The following is a 22,553-nucleotide window of genomic DNA, read 5'->3' as shown; positions in this document are numbered from 1 at the left end:
ATGTAATAATCAAAATGTCATTTGAAAGATATAATCATAATATACAGTAGGATATAGCCATTTAAAAGCTTTAATTTTATCGGTCTCTGTAAACTTTATGGCAATGACAAAGTAACTAAAGGTTGCTCAAAAAGGTATAAAGAAGGCAAAATATGACTATCCTACTTTAAAAAAAGAGAGCCATACAAAAATTCCTAACCCTCTATCTCTATCATGAGCTGAGATAACAGAGCTGGCCGTTTAGCCTTATTTAATAGTCATAAATTGAAGGAATTAGACAATTATTAGACTGCAGCTCCGCATGGCTGAAAGATGCTTACTATTACTTGCAAAAAGTTAAGTATGCTTCTTTGCCTCTTGTTTTTAACCATTTTCAAAGGAGCGACTACACAAGACCTATTAAATTTGAAACATCGAAAAAGGAACAAAATTTACACCAGTTAGGAAGACACACAGAAAACTGTCCCGAATTTGTATTAATTTTGAGGAACAAGACTCCAGTAACGTCATATTTTTCTTTCCCGAAAAAGGGAAGGGGGGAAGAAAATATCTTCAAAAGAGATGGGGAAAACCCCCTTTTCTTCCATCTCTTTTTTCTTCCCCCCTTCCCTTTTTTTCTTTCCCCCTTCCCTTTTTCGGGAAAGAAAAAAATGACGTAACTGGAGTCTTGTTCCTCAAAATTAATACAAATTCGGGACAGTTTTCTGTGTGTCGTTAGGAAGACTAAGACCAAAAAAGAAGCTTTCCAATAATTATGGTAGGTTTGTCCTTCTGTCCGTGCCAGATAGCTTTTTTCGTAAATTTAGGAATGTTAAATTGTCCTATTGATTTTAAACTAGGCTAGATTATTTAGGAAGGTCTGTTCAAAGGGAAGAAATGGAAGGGAGTAAAGAAATAGCCTAAAACCATTTCGTCCCATGCTAATGTGTGTCAATTAATAAAGTCTATTATCCATGATCTGAATTCTAGTGTTCAATCTTCACACATGTAGCACAGTCTATTAATAATAGATCTATTGTCCCTGATCTAACTTCTAGTGTCCACTCTTCACACTCATAGCACAGTCTATTAATAATAGATCTATTTTCCCTGATCTAACTCAGGTGTTCACTCTTCACACTCATAGCAGAGTCTATTAATAATAGATCTATTGTCCCTGATCTAACTTCTAGTGTTCACTCTTTACACTCATAACACAATCTGTAAATAATAGATATATATTGTACCTTATCTAACTTCTAGTGTTCAATCTTCACACACGTAGCACACTCTATTAATAATAGATCTATTGTTCCTGATCTGAATTCTAGTGTTCACTCTTCACACACGTAGTACAGTCTATTAATAATAGATCTATTGTCCCTGATCTAACTTTTAGTGTTCACTCTTCACACACGTAGTACAGTCTGTTAATAATAGATCTATTTTCCCTGATCTAACTCAGGTGTTCACTCTTCACACTCATAGCAGAGTCTATTAATAATAGATCTATTGTCCCTGATCTAACTTCTAGTGTTCACTCTTTACACTCATAACACAATCTGTAAATAATAGATATATATTGTACCTTATCTAACTTCTAGTGTTCAATCTTCACACACGTAGCACACTCTATTAATAATAGATCTATTGTTCCTGATCTGAATTCTAGTGTTCACTCTTCACACACGTAGTACAGTCTATTAATAATAGATCTATTGTCCCTGATCTAACTTTTAGTGTTCACTCTTCACACACGTAGTACAGTCTGTTAATAATAGATCTATTTTCCCTGATCTAACTCAGGTGTTCACTCTTCACACTCATAGCAGAGTCTATTAATAATAGATCTATTGTCCCTGATCTAACTTCTAGTGTTCACTCTTTACACTCATAACACAATCTGTAAATAATAGATATATATTGTACCTTATCTAACTTCTAGTGTTCAATCTTCACACACGTAGCACACTCTATTAATAATAGATCTATTGTTCCTGATCTGAATTCTAGTGTTCACTCTTCACACACGTAGTACAGTCTATTAATAATAGATCTATTGTCCCTGATCTAACTTTTAGTGTTCACTCTTCACACACGTAGTACAGTCTGTTAATAATAGATCTATTTTCCCTGATCTAACTCAGGTGTTCACTCTTCACACTCATAGCAGAGTCTATTAATAATAGATCTATTGTCCCTGATCTAACTTCTAGTGTTCACTCTTTACACTCATAACACAATCTGTAAATAATAGATATATATTGTACCTTATCTAACTTCTAGTGTTCAATCTTCACACACGTAGCACACTCTATTAATAATAGATCTATTGTTCCTGATCTAACTTCTAGTGTTCACTTTTCACACTTGTAGGACAGTCTATTAATAATAGATCTATTGTCCCTGATCTAACTTCTAGTGTTCACTCTTCACACTCGTAGCACAGAATACAAAATAGATAAATTTTATGTGCATACAATACCGGTTACAAAAAACGGCGATATTAGATTAGATGTACTTTTTTTATGTGTAAACTGTATATACAATTAAATCTTTTTGTGTTTAACAAATATTTTAAACTATTAGCTCTTTTCCTTTTTTAAAATTTTTGAAAATATCAAAACATAAACAAGTAAAATATATTTTCTTTTATGTTCACCTTTTATTTTATGATAACTCAAGACAATTTCTTAAAAAAGGAAGTATTTAAATTTAAAAAGACTTGAATTATTAACTTTAAAAAGGTTTCGTGATTTTCTATTACTTTCTATTTCTATTACTTAATAATAATGATTTCTCTCTCTTTCTTTATTATGGCCACTGAACAATAACATCTGCTCTATAACTTACTTACTAACTTAGTCCTTTTGACTTTCCATGTTCATCTTTGCTTTGCTACTTATGGATGTTGTCATACTTGTCTTATTTTACTAAGTGTATTAATAAAGAACCAACAGAAGATCTGTAGATTAGCTTTGCCTATATATCTTGTATTATTGCCCTTAGAAGATCTGTTTAAACTTTTTGTTTCTCAAAATACAAAATTAGAATTCTGTGTTGCCATTTGATTCTACAAATAACGTCTTGAATCGTTTTTACTTACCTAAATAAACACACACACAAAAACACACATACATACACACACACAAACACACACACTTACACAAACACGCACAGACACACTCACACACACACAAAACAAACAAACACATAAACAAGCACACAAAAAGCTCAATACCATGTTTCTTGTGATGGAAAAGAAAGTCTACTTAAGACGAGAATCTTTGACCTATTTCTAATAATGATTCATTTGTAACAATTAGATCAAATCATTTTCTGTAATAGATTTATAAAAGAATTATACAGATAATATGCATTTTATAGCCTGATTTTTTAGTATCGGTTCTAATCAGGCGGATATTAGAAGCCCTACTGTAATAATGAATAATCTTTTACCAATTTATTTGATCATGGAAAGAAAACTAAGTAGTGGGTTTCATCATATTTTCACAGTAGCTTAATTTTGATAGGTTAGTTTAGGTTAGGTAAATGTTAATGATAAATATGCAGAGTTAGGAAACAGGCCACACAGGGTAAAAGCCACCCGCAGGGGCTAGAAATAGGAGAAAGCTACTGTGAAAATATGACGAAACCCAATTCTTCGTTTTCTTTCCATAATCCAATTTATTTTCAGACAAAAGAAGATTGGAAGTACGTTGCCATGGTGCTAGACAGACTCTTCCTCTGGATATTTACAATGGCCGTGGTGGTGGGGACAGCCGGCATCATCCTGCAGGCGCCTAGCCTCTACGATGACAGGAAACCCATAGACAAGGAGCTTTCAATCATTGGCATAGACCAGGGGAAGAGTGAACACAGCCGGAAGGACGAGGTGAAGCGCAGGGTCTCGTGTGAAATGTCAAGATACATTAACTAGTGAAATATCAAGCTTCCAGTTTTTCAAATTTTTAATGAAAATGATCGAGGTTCTGTATATGGACATTTGTCCGTGATTATGTAAATAATAAGGTACTTTAGAAAAAACTGATAAGGGGTAAATAGGCCGTAGGAGTTTTTAAACAATTGGTTGTAAACATGATCTTTAAAAGAAGTTTTTTTTATGATTCTTAACTTCAAAGTTTTAATTATATAAAACATTATTTACAATTGTATTTAAGACATATTATTGCTCATACTGACGTTTTAATCGAACCTGAAGTATTTTTGATCAGTGTATAATGTAAATATATATTTATTAATGTGTGTATAGATCAGGTTTTTTGGGGTATTTTCAATATATACATATTATTATTATGATGATTATTGATTAATCTCTTATAATCTAAATTATTATTAATTACTAATCAATATAAATCTGCAAGAAGAATATTAATTTATATCTTTTCAACTATCAGAAAAGTAGTCTATTTTAAAAATTTATTAAAACTACTGATTTTATAAAAATGTTATTTGATTAAATAATTATGGATATATAGATGTGCCAAAATTAAGAAATTTACAATATTAAACTTATATGAATTATAGTAATTTTATTTATTTGAATTAAATTAGAGTAAGTTTTTAAAAGATCTATCTATGTGTTTAATAGGTAATTCCCACAAAGAAAAACCAAAATACTGTGATTTATTTAAAAGTAAAAATTTGTTATTAACTTATTGTTGCCTAAGAATGTTAATTTAGATTATGTTTGAAATATTGATTATTTTTGAAAGCGAAGCTTTACTATTATTTGGGTCTGTAGAACGGCCGTACTCACGTCACGATAAGCCCTTTTTTAAAATTTTTACTCTTAGAATTGTCCTATCGATTTTAAATTCTTCATGAGGATTCCTGTAACAGTTAGGTAGGATTTTTAAACATCTCATTAATCATTACCAGAAAGTCCATATGTCTACTAACAAAACATGCTGAATTTTGACTTTTTTTGGCAGCAGCTTTTTGTATGATACATATAGGTATCCTCTTCATGTGATTTTTGGTACAATGATTCCTAGTAAATTAAGGTACAATATTTTAGTGAAGTATCTCTTTAATCAAATCCTAAAAGTGTGTTCATGTTAGTTTGTTCTACCATTTGATTTCAGAGCTTCAATTTTGTTTTATGGATGTTGTCATCCTTGTTTTGTAAAAAATATCAAGGGAGAAAGGTTTTTACAACACAGGGTAAATTTAAAAAAAAAACTTTTTTATCTCAATCAATACAAAATTTGCTACTATTTGATTACTTGATTCTTTTTTCGTTTTTCACATATTCTTATAGATTTAATAAAACTAATTTAGTTTTTATGAAAATTATTTTCAAATATTTCTAAATATTGCATTCATTGATAATAGAAAAGACGAAGAATCTGAAATACATTTCTCAATGAAAAAATAAGATAGAAATGTGTTTCTTTTTTGTAAATCCAATTTATTTTTTCATCTGAATATAGATTGGGTGTTTTGGAATACATTGGCTGGTACATAATTCGAACAGGGGACTCTTAGCCAGTACAAGGTATCTTAAGGGATAAGACAATGGTCGATAAATTAATGTAAATCCCTAATGATGACAATTAGAATTTTCCTTTCTAAGTTAAAAACTATACTAGGCTGAAATATTAGCACACCTAATTAGCACATGGACCAATCAATAAAAATTTAACTAAATTTACCAAAAATCATGTATAGCATCGTATTACAGACAGTTTTCCACGAATATCAAATTAAAAATCATGATATTTATACTAGTTTTGTTAGATTGGAACTGTATTTCCTCGGGGCTACTAATACTGGCTTTAATAATTGCACATTTTTATATCCGCGGAAAGCTGTTTATGATACGATGCTATAAATAACTATTCTAAATAAATATTGTGGGAGGGCAGGGAGATAGGGGTCCTTTGATTGGAACTATACTGGTATACCTGAGTTTCATAGCATTGTTATCTTATTCGTTGGTTTAAAAACTTTGGGTTCTTTTATTGAATTTAGTTCTAAGCTATTATTGTTCAAACATTTCATGTATTGCTTTACAATTTACATAAAGAATTAATTTGTCTATCATCATTAGGGTTGTATATCCATTTTTCCTCCATTGTCTTATCCCTTAAGATCCCTGAGGTAAAAAATGAGGCACATTACAGTTTGCCGCCCAATACATTTCCCTTTTCCATCTTTATGATGCCTATTAGACATTCCAGAGGTGGATTCTTAAAAAAACTTTTTGGCTCAATGCCTCATTAAAATTAGTGAGGCTCACTAAAAAATTAAATGAAAATCCTTCAAAATCGTATTAAAAATCTACAAAAATTAAACAAAATCTTATGTTGATAACCCTTTTATGATTTTATTTAATTTTTGTAGATTTTTTTAGAAGATTTTAGAGGATTTTTCACAAATTTTTTTAGTGAGGCAGTGAGCCAAAAAGTTTTTTTTTTAGAATCCACCTCAGGTTTGTACAACCCAATCAAGATTTATAAAAATATCTAAATCAACAAATAAATTGGATTTAATAATTCTTATAATCAATGGATGTTATATTTTTATCAAAAATTTGTTTATCTATTTTGTAAAGTTATCATTAAACATATTGTTTATTAAACAATCTAATACCTAAATCTATTCGCCTTAACTAGGCAAACTATAATATAGCACAAATTTTAGGACTTTTAATAGATTTTAAATGACTTATAATACTTGTATGCAAATTAATATTAACAAATCGTCTATAAAATCTAGATATTTTATACAAAGATAAAGTTGTATTATCATATTTAAAATTTGTAAAAATTGATTGAAAATTGTGAATATGCATTATTATTATTATTATTAATGAATTTTAGTATTATATAAAAACATATATTGGTGTATTATTAGCCTTAGATAGAAAATAGAAGAAAATAATTAGCACAAATCTAATGAAAATTGTTAATTAAATAAATAAAAGCTATTCAAACTGTTTATACAAAATTCTGTTATGTTTTCTTTTTAATCATTTACTTTTTTATTTAGAAACTATTTTATTTTGAAAATACTTTTTATGCATATTGCAAATATAAAATAAAAAAGAATACTGCTATTGTTATCATTGTTCGTATCAAATTAATTTCACTATTTATATTTGTTAATGAAAAACTAACAATGGATAATTAACAACATATATGCATAACAGAAAATTGTTTAAGCAGAAAAGTTTGTTCATTCTTTGTCAAAATTTGACTTTTGCTAACACAATCAGAGTGCCAAAATAGTTTTTAATCGCATCGTATTATAAACATATTTCCGCGGGTATAAAAATGTACAATTATAGGATTAAAACTAGTTTTCGTAGCCCCGAGATGCATGGCACTAGCTAACAAAACTGGTTTAATATTATGATTGTGCATTTTTATATTCGTAGAAAACTGGATATAATACGATACGGTACATTATTTTTCAGTATGGTTTAGAACTGGTTCTAATCCGGTGGATATTAATCGGTTTCAAAGCCTTACTGGAAAATGTTAGTATTTCCATTGGCGCGCATGAGCATGCACGCTGTACCTTTTTGTGCCGGCAACAGGTTTACCTGGCAGTACCAGAAACTAAATAGCAAAAAAGTACCTAGACATCACTTCAAGTGCATTTAGCTGAGATTTTTTCGATATCATAATCTTTATTATTTTTGTTTATTATGATATCAAAAACATGCATTTTTTTTATCTTAGTTTAAGAATTTTTAAGTGTTTTTAAAGTAATTGAAATTTCAAAGAAGAAAAAAATGGGAAACTTAAACACATTTTCAAAATGATTAAACTTGCATTCAATTAATTATATAATTAAACAAAAATTAAACAAAAAAAACTTACAAGATATCACTGCTATTTAATATTCCGTTTTTGGTTTTCTGGTATTTCCAGGTAAACCTGTAGCTGGCTCAAACAGGTAAGGTGTGCAAAATTGTCCACGGTTAACATCTCAGTCATTCTATTCAAACTTGGCTTCTTTAAACTTGTAAATTTATATAGTTTATATTTTTAAAGCCAATTGGAATGCGGTTTAACTGTGAAAATATCTTTTTTTACTAAATACTTATACTTGTTAAGATATGATAAATTTGTAATGAGGAAAGATGTTTTAAATCAATTAGGTATATATTCTTGTGTATCAAAAATGATACATTTGGAAACATTTGAAAATACTGAAGAAAATAACTAACATTTTATCGATCTTGATGATGAGTATTAGTTATTTTTTTTACAGTATTGTATTTTTAATTGTAAAAAATCTGACCTCAATTTAAAACAAAATTCAGAAATATATATAATGATGTATAAAGAAAGATGTAAATCTTAATTTTTAAACTTGAAATGTTTCTGAAATATATAAAATTATAAAATTGAACAAATTTGTGAATAATTTGTAGCAATAAATCTGCAAAATATTAAATCTGTTTAACTAAGTTTTTTCTTGAAAAATTTTAATATTGTCGCTATTTTCGGATAAAATTTGGTATTCATTTTTTTTGAATTTAGGCATAACTAAATTTAAGTAAAACAATGAAGGGGGGAAGAGGTTAATAAAGTTAAACCCTGTGCCACCTTTCGATTGGGTCTTTCTATATCAGCCAATATTGTCGTAAATATTAACACAGCCAAGTGGCTACAAAAGACCAGAAAGAAATTTGTTAGCAGACGATAAAGGTCCCCAACACTGGATCCAGGTAGTTGTCTGTGTTATACATCTATACTTAATACATTTATTACAACTGCAATGTAAATATTAACTGCTAAACCTATTGTTATGCCACTTTCAGAAAAGCTTATTATTGATGTTTTACTAATAGGGAAAGTTTACCTTGAAATGTATGTTCTCTATAACTCATACCGTCCGTTTGATCTTGTGAATCTTGTCATAATTGATTTTCTATTAATCCTTCTAAATTAACAATTTAACTAACATAAAAGTAAGTAAATTGTTTGTAGAAGTTAAAATCAAACTTTTTGCTTAAACCAAGATGACTTTTCCAGGTTTTCTGAACTGGATCTTTAAATCATTTTAGTGGTTTGCCAGATCAGGGTGAGCCAACTTTCCACCAAAGAGAGCACAGCATTTTATGAAATGCCGCGCTGTGATTTGCTGAAATTCGGCTCAGCCCGATCTAGCTCACCACTAAAATGATTTAAAGATCCAGCTCTTATGTCCTTGTAAGGCCAGGCAATTGCCAGACCAAAAAAGACACCTTTTTACACTTTGATAAAGAATAAGAAACAACCTATAATTAAGGATTTTTGTTGAAATCTTTCAGACTGATAGATGGACATTTCGAGTTATAGAGTAGCTTCAATACTAAAAAGATGATGGCATTTTAGACTAGGCTTCGATCACATTAAATTAGTATATGCTGTATTAACCCAGCTTTCCCCCAAGAATGCGTACTACTATAATTATAAATGATATTGATCATTCATGAATAGTACATATTTCAAAAATAACTGTGTAGTCTTGAGGAAAACATTTTGCCTAGTGACACTGATTAGAGTTCAATAAGTACGCGCACTTTTTCAACCTAACAAGAATTGTTTAATCCATTAAGCGCGGTAAAAACAGCAAATACCAATAATTAATTAAATAAAGACACATCAAAAGCAAAATGATTTTTATCTGTCTGTCTGAAACAAAGGAACTTAGTAACCACAAAACCGATATGGTTCTTCTTGATAGTGAAGCTTCTCATAGGACCAAGGAGTGTTTTAACTATATTTCGGGAGAGTATTTTCACTAGGGTTGGGCCGGATACTTTTTTGGCCGGATACCGGATATCAGGCTGATTTCAAACGCCGGATATCCGGCAAATATCCGGTTATCCGGCCAAATTACCGGATATCCGGCCAAATTACCAGATACTAAAGTAGCAACAAAAAATTTCTTCAGAAATCTTATATAAATTTACATAAAGTTAAACTTGTTCAGAAAAAATGTTCCTCTAGCTTCAATAATAAGAAAATCATAGCCATTTAAAATTTTAAAAAGCAGAGATTTTTGGTGTAAAGTATAAAAAAATTTAGAGCCGGATATCCGGCCCAACCCTAATTTTCACCCTACCAATATAAATACACCATGAAAAAAATGCTACCCACCCCCTCATATTTTTTGTACTCTTCCAATGAAGACTAAATTGAAAAAGGAGGGTCGACAAACTCCCTCCCCTATTACCCCAGGTGCCCCCAGAGGCCTCTAGGTGCATAGCCGCTGTTGATAAAGACAAGAATAGTTCTATTATGTTAATTATTTTTTATTGCCTGTGTTTTTCTGTTTTCCACAAAATGCAAATTTAATTTGTTCTAAGTTATCATGATGTTGAAATATTGAACAGAAAGATTAATTCCAAAGATCGACAGTCTACAATTTAGCATAAAACAAATGACACAATGATTAGCTTTTATACTTACAAGGATGACATTCGTAAAATTATAGCGACTGTCAACACGAAAACCAAAATATATAATTTTATTGCAAATTTTGGATAAAAACATGATCCTGTTTAGAGACATACTAACTTATTCAGAACTTTATTATAGAGATGATTTGCTAATGATATTGAAAATTGTTCTAGAAATCATTACTTCAAAAATAAGATGAATAGGATAATTATATCATACAAAAAATACCCTTTTAAAATCTGCATGTTTTAAATGGATGCACTGATTTTCTGGTAACAATTTTAGAGTTGCTTCGCTTTATAATTCTTACCTATAATTTACAAAAATCATCTTACATAGTTTAGAATGGATAGTACAGCTCTAATATGCTTTCATTAACAGTGCTTCAAGTTAAGGCTAGGCAGACATACGGACCTACGGACGATACGACCTAAATTATAGAAAAGTCTCTTTACTGAACAGTGCACACTTTATATTTAGCCTAAGCGATATGCCCGGCACACACGCACACTTATACACACAAACGCACACTTACACACACACCAAAACTTCAAAAGAAAACATACAGGGGGGGTTCTATCTCGTCCGTAAATTATTTGAAAAATTTAAAACAAATTTCGCAAAATATTTACGTTTAAAATAGTATTCTAGAAAAAAATATTTGGGAAGGGAGGGAATGGGCATCACACCCTACACCTCGACCCCAAAACGCTGCAAGAACTTTCCATTTGAATATAAAATACCTAAAATATAGTTTAAAATATACCTTAAATCAAGCCATTAAGATGTTATGCTAAATGACATAATCTATTTTATCTTTTTGAATTGTTTCATTGTTTAAGTCATGCAGATGGGATATTTTAGACTTTGAAATTTTTTTTTTTTTTAACAACTAAGATCTTATTTCAATGTTTAACATTTTTGGTGAAACAATTGAACACCTAAAAACCTACACAAGTTGAATTTTGTTGCTTGAAGTCCTCAGTTGTTTCATATACATAGCAAAGTGATAAACAAATTATTTCTAAAAGCAACGCTTTTCTATAATTAGGGTCGGTCCGCACTTACGTAACAGATAGCTTTTAAAATTAATTTTGGCATGTTATAATTATCCTATCGATTCCAAACTTTGCATGAAGATTCCTGTAGTAGTTAGGTACTATTTAGAAAGCGTGGCAACTCTATTATCGTTACCAGAATGTCCGTACGTACATTTAAAACATGTTGATTTTTAACTATTTTAACAACCATTTTTTATGTGATACAATATCCGATTGGCCTGATGTTGGAGTACTGATTTCTATTACAATAAAGTGCAATCTAATGAGCGAAGCAACTCTATAATCAATCAAGTCCTAAAATATCAGTATGTCTTCAAACAGTATTTTATTTAAGAATTTTTGCAACAATTTTACGTATTATTTTGTCAAAACTTGTATATTCATTTATGATACTCTACAAGAGTTAATATTCGTCTGTCATACGTTTCAGAGCTTCGCTTTTATGAATGTTGTCATCCTTGTCGTTTAGTTAATTGATTAATATAAAATAGCAAGTAATTTTAAAAATGCCAGCTTTAAAAAAGAAACAATGATATAAACATTTATAAAAAAAAAGACTGTCAGACACACAGACGGACATATATAATTTGACAGCGCTTAATTTTGATGCTAAATACTAATTTAGTTGTCAGAACATAAATTCTATGATATTCTGTTGTAAATTTACTTAAATTACTGAATATCACTGTTATACTTGTATTTAAAAATCATTAGGTCAATAATATAATTCTAGTTTCTTTACTATAAGCCTCTATCTCTTAATTTAAAAAAAAATTAAGTTATAAAATGTTCTGTTTTAAAAGATTTAAAAAGAGAAAATTTAGAATGTAATCCTTTATCTGTAAATTTTGCTGTGCAGAATTTATGCAGATCTGATATGGGCGTAGCATACAACGTTATTTGCCTAAGCATGAAGCGGAAAAAGAAAAGCATTTATTAACCCTGAAATTGAATGAAGTTTAATGATTTTTTTGTGCTAGGGAAACTTTGTTTTGATCTTAAAGTTAGTTAGGTAGACAATTGATTCAAACCCTCACATCACCTAAAATTATTAAAACCCCAAAATGGTAGGGGTAAAGAGAACCTTTGATTATAACGTAAAAAAATTAGCCTATGAATGGTAATATACACTGTAATTGATCAATGGTAAAATTTATAGTGGCCTCTCATTGGCAATTTTTTTTTCACGTCATAATTAGAGTCAGACATTTTTACTAGGTTCGGTACAGAGGCTAATTTTAGTTAAAATAAGCATTTTTATAAAGGTTGTTAAGCCTGAATCTTTTTGGTTGAGGATGAGGTTCATTTGACTATTATTTGTCTTTAGGTGATCAGATGATTGTGGTTTCGAATTATTAACCTGGAAAAAAGCATTGCCTTCTCTATCAAGAAATGTTAAGAATTTTAGAATAAAGGAGGCGGGTGTTTTTTTCCCTTAGGTTTAACTAACACCTGTGTGGGGGCCTAATCCTGCGCGGGCCTATACATTTCGAGCTACCCAGTTTGGTTAAATTGGTTACCCAGTACCCAATTCAACCTAACCTAACCTAACCCAAAATATTAAACATACAAGCATTCAACTACCCCTCTCCCTCATTCTTTATTTTAATTTATTTTAAAGGGGTATAACTTAATTTGTTTATTAAGGGGTTAGTACTGTGCACTTTGAGTGAACCTCAAAAAAATCATAGGAATTTTGATTCCACTAAAAAACCCTAGAGATATCAAATTTGGCACCCCCCATAATACGCGACCAAGAACTGAATGCAGAAAATTAATTACACATACTTAATACCAATTCAAAATACAGTCAGAAATAAAGCCAAATAAATCGGTTTATGAGATGTGCCGAAAGATCTCGTAAACTGTTGTTCCGTTCGGTAAACAGGTACTTCAAAAAGAATATATAGTTCAAACAAAAAAAATCAGGTTTTTAATTTAATTAAGGATAAGGTAAAAACATTGGATCATTAAAAGAAAGCAAAGTAGCGGGTTTCGCTGTACTCTCGTATTTTGTAGCTTATATCCTTTTTTTTGGGGGGGGGGGCTCTTACTCTGCAGGGCCAATTTCATAACCCTGAAGGGCAATCATTAACATTTGCCCAACCTTACCTAACCTAAAACAACCTATCAAAAGCTACTGTGAAAATACGACGAATCCCACTACTTCGTTTTCTTTCCATTATCTAAACTATTTTATATTCTTTACTAATTCTTTTTTATACGTCTTTTAATTATGTATCTACCACTGACTAACTGAATGGAACCTGCACATTTTTGTAACATTTCAAAAGGACTTTAGCAGATAAAATTATAAATAATCTAAATGAATATTCGGAGTAATGGTTTCAAATAATTAATTATATTTGGTTCTTTTTTCAGTACAGATCTATAGTATAGATGCATATAAAGATAACTACCTCCTGTCCTTTTTCAATGACCCTATTCGTCTGATGCCAAATTGTTTTCTGCTACTTGGCTGTTTTAATACACACCACACCATTGGTTGATTTTTAATGACCCAATAGAAACTCGACACAAGGACAGTGCGATAAGGATGTACAGTTATTTAACCCTTTCTCCCTCTAGTGTTTTACTCTAATTTTTTCAGTAAAAATCTATTTTGTCATTCTTATTTCAACCTTTAATTTAAAAAAAGAATATTATTTCTTAGATAACAATGGCCTCATACCTTATAAAAGGCAATGATATGAGCCAAACTAAAGAGGTAGGTTTATATTTTTTCTATCTATCCTATTATATAAAGTAGTAAAGATTTATTTTGTAAGTAGCTTTTAAAAACTACTGGACCCACTGAGTTTGTTTTAAAGGAAGCTTTACATAGGTCCCTGTATGGTTTTAAGCTATAATAGCCATTCGAATACACAGCCTATATATGTAAGGAGCGCAACCGCTAGTAATAATATCCATAAATGTTAGGAAAAACTATTATTTTAATAACACTTATTTAACAATTTTTAGAATAGTTGTAAAAATTCAAATTTAAAAATGAATTGCAAAAATTGTAATTGTTTACGCCATTTACGGTTAACAGGAAGGAAATATGCTTCATTTAAATTTATTTAAAAATTACTTTTTAAAAGATACTTATCGTGTGAACTTCCTTTCTTAATGTTACAAATTTGTTTCTATCTTTCTTTCTCTCAAGACCCTCCTGAAACTTTCCGCGGATATTAAAATAAAATAAATTCTAAAATTTAAGATAATGCTGTTTAGTGTAGCTGAAAACCGGTTCTTATCCAGTAGATACTTATCAGTTTCGAATCCTTACTAGACTAGTTATTTATCGCACCGTATTACATATAGATTTCCGCGAAAATTGAAGTAAAAAATACAAGTTTAAATTCAGTTTTGTTAGCCCCGGGTTGACAAAATTGACATTAGTTTTATGCTTTTTATTTTAGTAGTTGTTGAAATTGTCTGTAATATGATGCTATACATGATTTTTCAGTAGGGATAAGAACCGGTTATAATCCAGGGGATATTAATTGGTTTCGAAGCCATACTGGAAATACTTTTCACCTTATTTAGGTAGCTGGCACTAAGGCAGATGAAATACTTGTCATTGGTAAGTTTTTACAGTAGGTATGGCTCCGAATCCAATCCGTTTCCTCTGGACTAGGACCGGTTTTGGGCCATACTGAAATAAATAACTATCATATATCTTGTTAATATTTAATTTTAAATTTTAAAACCCTGTCAAATATTGTTGTATAGTTAGTTTTTATGTCAAAAAGTGTGCAGTAACAATGTCATTAGGATAGCGAAAATATCTTAAAATCCTGGTAAACATTTAAGATTTGCTTTAGAAGAAGGGTTATAAGAAGATATATACCATGCCCAATTCATGTTATTTGGTACTATTAGAAAATGAATGCTTACCCATAAAGTGCCCTTCGAGCAACCAACCCTTTTTAAATTAGATTTAAATAAAAGAGATAATTAGTTTCATATGTCATACTTCTGCTAGACCTATACTTGCGGTGCCTTAACCTAATCTAAAGTAATAAAATCTAAAATACTATACTACCCCACACTATATTTTTTGTTTTGTTTCGAGGAGATTCTCTGCTCAAAAAGGAACTTCAGAGGAAAACACAAAGAAACGTCTTGAATGATTTTTGTAGGTGCTGGGTTACCCCGAACAGGAACGCTGTCCATGAAAAGTGCCCTGACTATCCTACTCAAGGGAAAATGTTATCATATGTCAGAGGTTCTAATGGGGACACAGGTAAAGAAAACATTTACTTAAAATGGTATGAATTTCAGAGGGAGTGTAGGAGGGGGCTTCAGAATTTTAAAAAAACTTACGGCGTTCGAAAAATCAACGGAACTATTGATTTTCTGGTGTTTATCTGTAAATGTTTCGAGTAAATTATATAAAGCGCCTCTTTATCAGGTGTTCATTTTATTTTGAACGTGAAGGGAGATAACAACGGACTGTAAATTACGAAATGTTTTTAAATTATGTTATCTCATTTTCAAGCACAAACCCAAAACTTTGGGAACTTGATAGGGTTTAAAAAACTTGTTGTGTCCATTGGTCCAAGCATTTCTAATAACGCTACTCCCCAAAGTTTTATGATTACATTTTCTTATTTCCTGGGTGAACACTTTGGGGGTCTTTTATTAATAAATTCACTGAGTGAAAAAGTTTTTGATACTTCTTAGTTATTTATTGAAATATATTTCGGTGGACATTGCACCATTTTCAGTCTTGAGTTTAGTTGGATGTTGAAAGTAAAATTTTAATATGTTCGTTCATTAAGTTTAGGGCCTAAAATGCTAAATATAAGGGGTAATTTTGTGTATAATCATTAGGAATGTACACAAAATTGTTGGTCCATTGTCTTATCCCATTTGATCCCTGTTTGATAATAAATGGAATGACCAACTAACGGATATTTGTTTCAGGAAGATTTAGATATTTGGTTGGATGGTTTTGAAGGAAAGAACACCCCTCAACAATGGAGAGATTTCTTCAAGAAAAAGGTGACAATAAATAAGTACAAATGACAGAGAGAGGAGACAATGTTTTTTACACTAGTCCCCAAAGTTTTATAATAACGTTTTATTATTCGTTGGCTTAACAACATTGGGGACTAAATTTGATTAAATTTATTAAGTCGAGTGTTCAAAAGTTTCAACCACTATTTTTTCTACGGAAGGGTCAATTTTGTGTGACATCATTAGGGATGTACATCAATTTATCGGCTATTGTCTTATCCCTTTAGATCCCCGACAAAAGGAATTCGTTACGGACGAACACAGTAGTAGTGTCTGACTGATTATGACGTAACAAAAAAATTTGCCAATGAGAGGCCACTATAAATTTTACCATTGGTCAATAACGGCCTCTCATTGGCTAATTTTTTTTGTTACGTCCTAATCAGTCAGATACTATTACTGTGTTCGTTACGGACGGCCCAACCCAGATAACATGCAAGGATCAAAATTAGAATTTTGAGTAGCATTATTGAAGATGTACATCAATTTATCGGCCATTGCCTTATCCCTTTAGATCCCTGGATCAATTTATAATTTTGCAGGGTTGTGTAGCCGGAGTTGATTATCCATTCAGCTTAAAATGGAAAGAACTGTCCCAAGTATATCCAAACGCAAAGGTAGATTTTTAATGCCATATTCTTTATCTCCAAGAAGTAATATTTTTTTCTTTTTAAATATACTGGCGGCTACGCCCCTAGAGGTTTCTTTTGGCACTTATGAAAAGGGGAGGACGTCGGCCAGTCTTTTTCAATTTTTTTCAATTTAGTTTTAGAAATAAAGAGTAAAAAGTATTTTCTCAAGGGCAATTTGTATCAGGAGGTTGGAGGTACAATTCACTAAAATTTTTAAAAACCTTTCTAGGATCTATGAAGATTTATTGAAAAGGTTACTTCTTCTTTGCTACAATTAGACAGACAGACAGACAGAAAGACACCATGTTACTTTACTTTATATAATCAAAGATAAATATTTAAGGTTGTTCTATCTACAAGAAACTCGGATACCTGGTATAAATCAGTCAAGGAGTCCATCTGGAACTTTCAAGAAAATATGACGTACAGTTTTTAATGAAAACTTTTATACTTAAGGAGATGGGGGCTTGAGTCCCCCCCCCCCCACCCTCCATTTAATTTTAGTTTCAAAAAGAAAATTTAAGGGATTGGAGTAGATTTTTTTAAGGGGGTGGGGTGGTTCCGAAATAGCTAAGCTATAAACATTCCCAGTATTTATGAGAAGCTACCGTATCGGTTCAGTGGTTAGGGAGATCCTTCGCTAGACCCAGGAAAAATTAAACAAAAAAAAAACACCTTACTACTTTATATTATAGGATAGGATATATAATGTGTAAGTCCGATTACACATCTTGGATCAACACCATTAACACCTTACATTTTTTTTTATTAACAAAGCTTTTCTATATTTCACTTAGTCCGTCAGGCCATGATTAATTACAAGGCCATGATTAATTACAGTCCAATGTCCCCACACTTCCCTATAAATCTCTTAAAACATTCCTTTTAGAACAAGTTGGACTTTCCGACAAACAATTTTTCTTCTTGATGGTCGCAAAAGAATAGGTAACTTTTTTTCTTCACAGAATATATCTTTGTTAGAATGTTTTTTTGTATATTGACTAAACCTTACATAAAAATAAAATTTTTAGAGCGTTTATTATAGCAGCAGTAAGTACAATTTTAAATTTTAAAATAGATGTAAGGATTCCTATTAGAATATTATTATATTTTAGGAAAATTTAGTTTTGGTAAGGGGCAGGTATTAGGCTGTTTATAGTTTATTTTCTGCATGAATTTTTCTTTCTATACAATACAAAATATATATAGAACACCGTCTCTCTAGCAATATTGGCCCTAAAGACTAGAGGCAAGGCCACTTTCATAAAAAAATATAATAATAATGCCCAACGCAAAAATATGTGAATTTAGCTTGAAATGAAGTTATTTTTAGAGCAATGGTTTCCCAGTATTGATAAAGTGAAGGGAGATTGTATGAGTAAATCTATGGGCCAAGTCATGGAGGCTGGACCTCAAGCTGCTGCTGATTACTTCATAGGTATTGTCTGGCCAGATTCAATGGGTTTTTCCCTTAAAGTGCCTATATATCGCTAAAATTCCCTCATTTCTTATTAAAAAGTAAAGATGGAGCTATAACCCTGAGGGGACCATACTTGCATAACCTTGACCATAATCTGCTGGATTACTAATAACCCAATATAACCTAACCTAACCTGATCTAAAGTAATCATAAAAAATATGAAAATTTAAATTACCTTTATTATCAATTTATTTTTAAATTAAGACAGGCTAATTATAGCTTTGTTAGTCTATATATTGACAACTTTCAAATAAGACGATATATAAAAACAATATTTTGATTACAACAGCGGGACTTAGAAGTATTGATTTTGAATAATTAAAAGCGAAGCTTTTCTATAATTAGGGTTGGTCCGTCCGTACGTCCGTCCGAGATAGTTAGCTTTTATTCGTTAATTTAAGCATGTTAGAATTGTCCTATCGATTTCAAACTTTGCATGGTGATTTCTGTAGTAGTTAGGTACGATTTAGAAAGCGTAGCAACTCTATAATCATTACCAAAATGTCCGTACGTCCATTTTAAACATGTTGATTTTTCTACTTTTTTAACAACAAATTTTTATATGATCTAATTATCCGTTTGATCTGATATTTGGTATATTGATTCCTGGGACAACAAAGAACAATTTTTTAAGCAAAGCAACTCTATAATCAAGCCCTAAAGATGTAAGTATGTCCATAAACATTATCCTGTATCAAGCAGTTTTTCAACAAATTTACTTACAATTTTGCTTCGAATCTTATACTTTTATATTCTGATTATTCAGTTCAGACACTATACAAGTATTAATGTCTGTTTGTCCTACCGTTTCAGTGCTTCGCTTTTATGGATGTTGTCATCCTTGTTGAGTCTGTAAAAATAGGTAGGGTGGTAAAATAACTTTTTTTTGTACACCAAAAGACATGAATACCTTACTGAACAACCATTCCTGTGAACAATTATTCAAATTATAGCCATTACGTGTCACGTCAAGTAAAGACTCTAAAATTTCCTCCCATTTATATTTATTTTTCTCTCTTTTGGTACATTTATCTGGCAAAAAAATTATGGATAGCCTTCACAGTAATTGTCGTCTTACTTAGTTTAATTTTTCTAAAATGATAAGGAAATTAAACCTTTACAAATGAAAAATTCAGACATATTTGTTCCAAGATCAAATCCTAAATTGAGGTATGTAGCCAGTTACTCAGATATATTCTCCTTCGCCCCTGGCCTCTAAACCATTCTTTATAGTAATATGTTAGGTGCTTTCACAAAAAGTGCATGTTGAACACTCGTTATTTTTCCCCCTAGGCCAAACACCCTGTGGATGGTCCCTTACTCTGTGGGGAGTCATAATCCAAGTATCCAATATAGAATAACCTAACCTGACCTAAAGTATTAAACAAACAAAAAAATAATCTCAATCTGTCTTAAAAATATTAGGTGGGGAGTTTATCAATGCTTAACAATGTACTTTTTTGTGAACGCAAAAAATGATATTCAATATAAACTAATGTTAAATTTTATTTATTTAGAATGGGAAAGGATTGTTAGAGCAAATATACCTCCTGGTGAGACCTTTGAAATTAATAAAATAAAAATAAGAGCGATCAAGTCCAGTATAAGATAAAAGCTTGAGCCAAAGCCGCCATTTAAATAAAAATATATTGAAAAGATTTCTCTCTGCAGCACGCTTTTAAAAAATATTTCTAGTAGAAAGCTACTTTATAACCATAGACGTCCAGGGGGGGAAGTAATGGGGCGATTACCCTCCCCAAACGAATTTGGGGATGCCGTAGGCACCCCCAAAATTTTTTTCATTTTAACCCACCCCCCCATTTAAGATTTACCCCCCCCCCCCCAAACAATTTTAGGGGGGTAAATACCCCCTCCAAAATAAAAAATCTCCAACACGCATTTTTATTACTAAATTTTTAATAAAATTAAATTTTTGGGGGGGGTAAACAAATTTTACCCCTGCCAACAGATTTCAGGGGGGGTAATTACACCCCCCCCCCAAGCAAATTTTACCCCCGGGGTAAAAATTTTGAACCTAGTATTAGTGTCGGACTGATTATGACGTAAGAAAAAAAAAAAATTTTACCCCCCCAAAATAAAAAGCTTGGACGCCCCTGTCTATAACCATTCGTGCCTGTCTCTCATTTTTGTATATCTGTATATTGTTAGGTGGCTGGCGATATTTAGTAGATCACTTAGTTAACTTTTGCCGCTACTTTTATTGTTCCTGAATTATCGTTATCACGAAAGGGACAATATCCCAACCTTTTTTATATTTTGATCCTCTAAATTTAAGACTTCCAATTCCAACCACCCTTTCCTTATATTTATACTAGTTGTTGCTTCGCACCTAGCATCTAAGGGAAGGGAGGAGAGGTCAGGCAAAAATATTTTTAGCTTCCAAGTTAAGCAAATCATCGTCCTTGCTTTTTAGAAATGAATTTGTTCTATTTTTTAATTGTAAATGAAATTTCCTGGCTGCTATTTATGATTTATTTTGAAAAGATATTCTGTACCAATACAATATATACTCCAATTGGTTTGTACCAAAGGACTTCTCTAACCGCTGAACCGATCGGGTTCTCCTTAACCCTTACAGCTCGGGCCCCAATTCCCACCTTAATAGATCGGGGGGGGGGGGGGGGGGGGGGGGGGGGTCATATTGACCCCCCCCTCTATCTCGGCTCCTGTTACAGTTAGAGACATAAATTTTTTTTCTGGTGGTTCATGTGTATTTTTAGAGAAAATTGCCTTTTCTAGTCATAGCAGTCAGACCGCTCCTTAGCCGCTTTTTAGCGGCCAGCCGCTAAATATTAAAACAGCTGTAGAGCGGCCAATTTTAAAGCTAGGATCACCAAATTTTAGGACGAACTTTTATTTTTTATAACAAAAAAATTACTGTTTCTGAACATCGCCGAAAAACGGCAAATAACGGAAACCGCCATTTTCGGCGGTTACGGCGGTAAAACGGCGGTTGGCGGCGCCAATTAATATTTTTATCTGTTTCTGATCACAATAAAAGACTACATAAAAAATTTGGTTGGTCTAGAGCTGTTTTGAAATTCGGCAGCTGGCAGCCTAAAAGCAGCAAAATTACAGGTAGGAAATAGAAAATCGGTCAAAAATCGGTCAAGGAGTGGTCAAACGGTCATGACCTTACTACTCACGGAAGTTTATTATTGCTCAAGGATGTACCACAACAATTTTTAGGTCTCTAGCTGTAATAGAAGCCACTATATACATGATGTAAGTTTATAGTAAAAGCCGGACAAAAAATCGGTCATAAAATCAGTCAGGAAGCGGTCAAACGGTCAAACGGTCATAACACCACTATTCTCAGATGTTCATTGATATCCCAGTATTCACAAAAAAAAAATTTAGGTCTCTATCTTAGACACAAAAGTCATAATGAAGAAATTAAGATTTATTTAAAATTTTTTCTAAATTTAGTGCCACCTAACTGACTTTGACCGGTTGCCACGACCGACACAGACCAGATATCCTTATAAGACCAATTCTTGCTGACGTGTAATTACTAAACTTAAAAAGTCATGAAGTCACAACTCTCTATCTTACCTACAAAAAAAATGACATTGAAAAAACTAGAGGGGGGGGTCAATATGACCCCCCCCCCCCGATCTGTAAGGGTTAACAGGGTAGCTTTTCATAGGTCCCGGGAAGGTTTATAACTATTTTGAGGGAGGGTACCACCACCCTCCAAAGAGAAATCGCCACTAGAAAAAGTTACCCCCCCCAAAAAAAAAAATTTGAAACCAAAAATTTAAAAAATGGGTTGGGGCGAAATTTAAATTAAAAAAAAACAGGTTTTGGGAAACAACTCCCCCTTCTCAAGTGCCCCAAATGTCCTCTAGGGGCGAGACGGACAGTTAAAATATAAAGACATAAGTGCATGCGAACGGTCACTTGATTTTTTTACAAATATATT

The 22,553-nt window shown here is 31.7% G+C and overlaps 3 protein-coding genes across 4 annotated transcripts in view; all 3 read left to right on the top strand.

Moving 5' to 3' along the window:
* Positions 1-6,397, top strand: part of LOC145330153 (neuronal acetylcholine receptor subunit alpha-4-like) — a 242,877-nt gene extending 236,480 nt beyond the window's left edge. The window contains exon 14 of one of the 2 annotated variants that reach the window (XM_080174737.1): positions 3,677-6,397. In XM_080174737.1, the coding sequence (XP_080030863.1) occupies positions 3,677-3,919 (243 nt within the window). In that variant the 3' untranslated portion in view covers positions 3,920-6,397. The remainder of the gene's footprint in view (positions 1-3,676) is intronic. The other variant, XM_080174738.1, reaches the window with a different exon arrangement.
* Positions 1-22,553, top strand: part of LOC145330154 (uncharacterized) — a 246,091-nt gene that overhangs the window by 176,560 nt on the left and 46,978 nt on the right. The window lies entirely within an intron of this gene.
* Positions 14,143-22,553, top strand: part of LOC145330160 (uncharacterized) — an 11,396-nt gene continuing 2,985 nt past the window's right edge. Inside the window, exons 1-9 of the mRNA XM_080174746.1 lie at positions 14,143-14,199; positions 15,024-15,056; positions 15,616-15,719; positions 16,403-16,480; positions 17,038-17,112; positions 17,471-17,550; positions 18,017-18,072; positions 18,461-18,565; positions 20,125-20,160. Of these exons, the coding sequence (XP_080030872.1) occupies positions 14,148-14,199; positions 15,024-15,056; positions 15,616-15,719; positions 16,403-16,480; positions 17,038-17,112; positions 17,471-17,550; positions 18,017-18,072; positions 18,461-18,565; positions 20,125-20,160 (619 nt within the window). The 5' untranslated portion in view covers positions 14,143-14,147. The remainder of the gene's footprint in view (positions 14,200-15,023; positions 15,057-15,615; positions 15,720-16,402; positions 16,481-17,037; positions 17,113-17,470; positions 17,551-18,016; positions 18,073-18,460; positions 18,566-20,124; positions 20,161-22,553) is intronic.

This window comes from Acartia tonsa, chromosome 10, assembly GCF_053477335.1.
Source record: "Acartia tonsa isolate MP-2025a chromosome 10, ASM5347733v1, whole genome shotgun sequence".
NCBI lineage: Eukaryota > Metazoa > Arthropoda > Copepoda > Calanoida > Acartiidae > Acartia > Acartia tonsa.
This window is presented reverse-complemented; position numbering and strand designations above follow the sequence as displayed.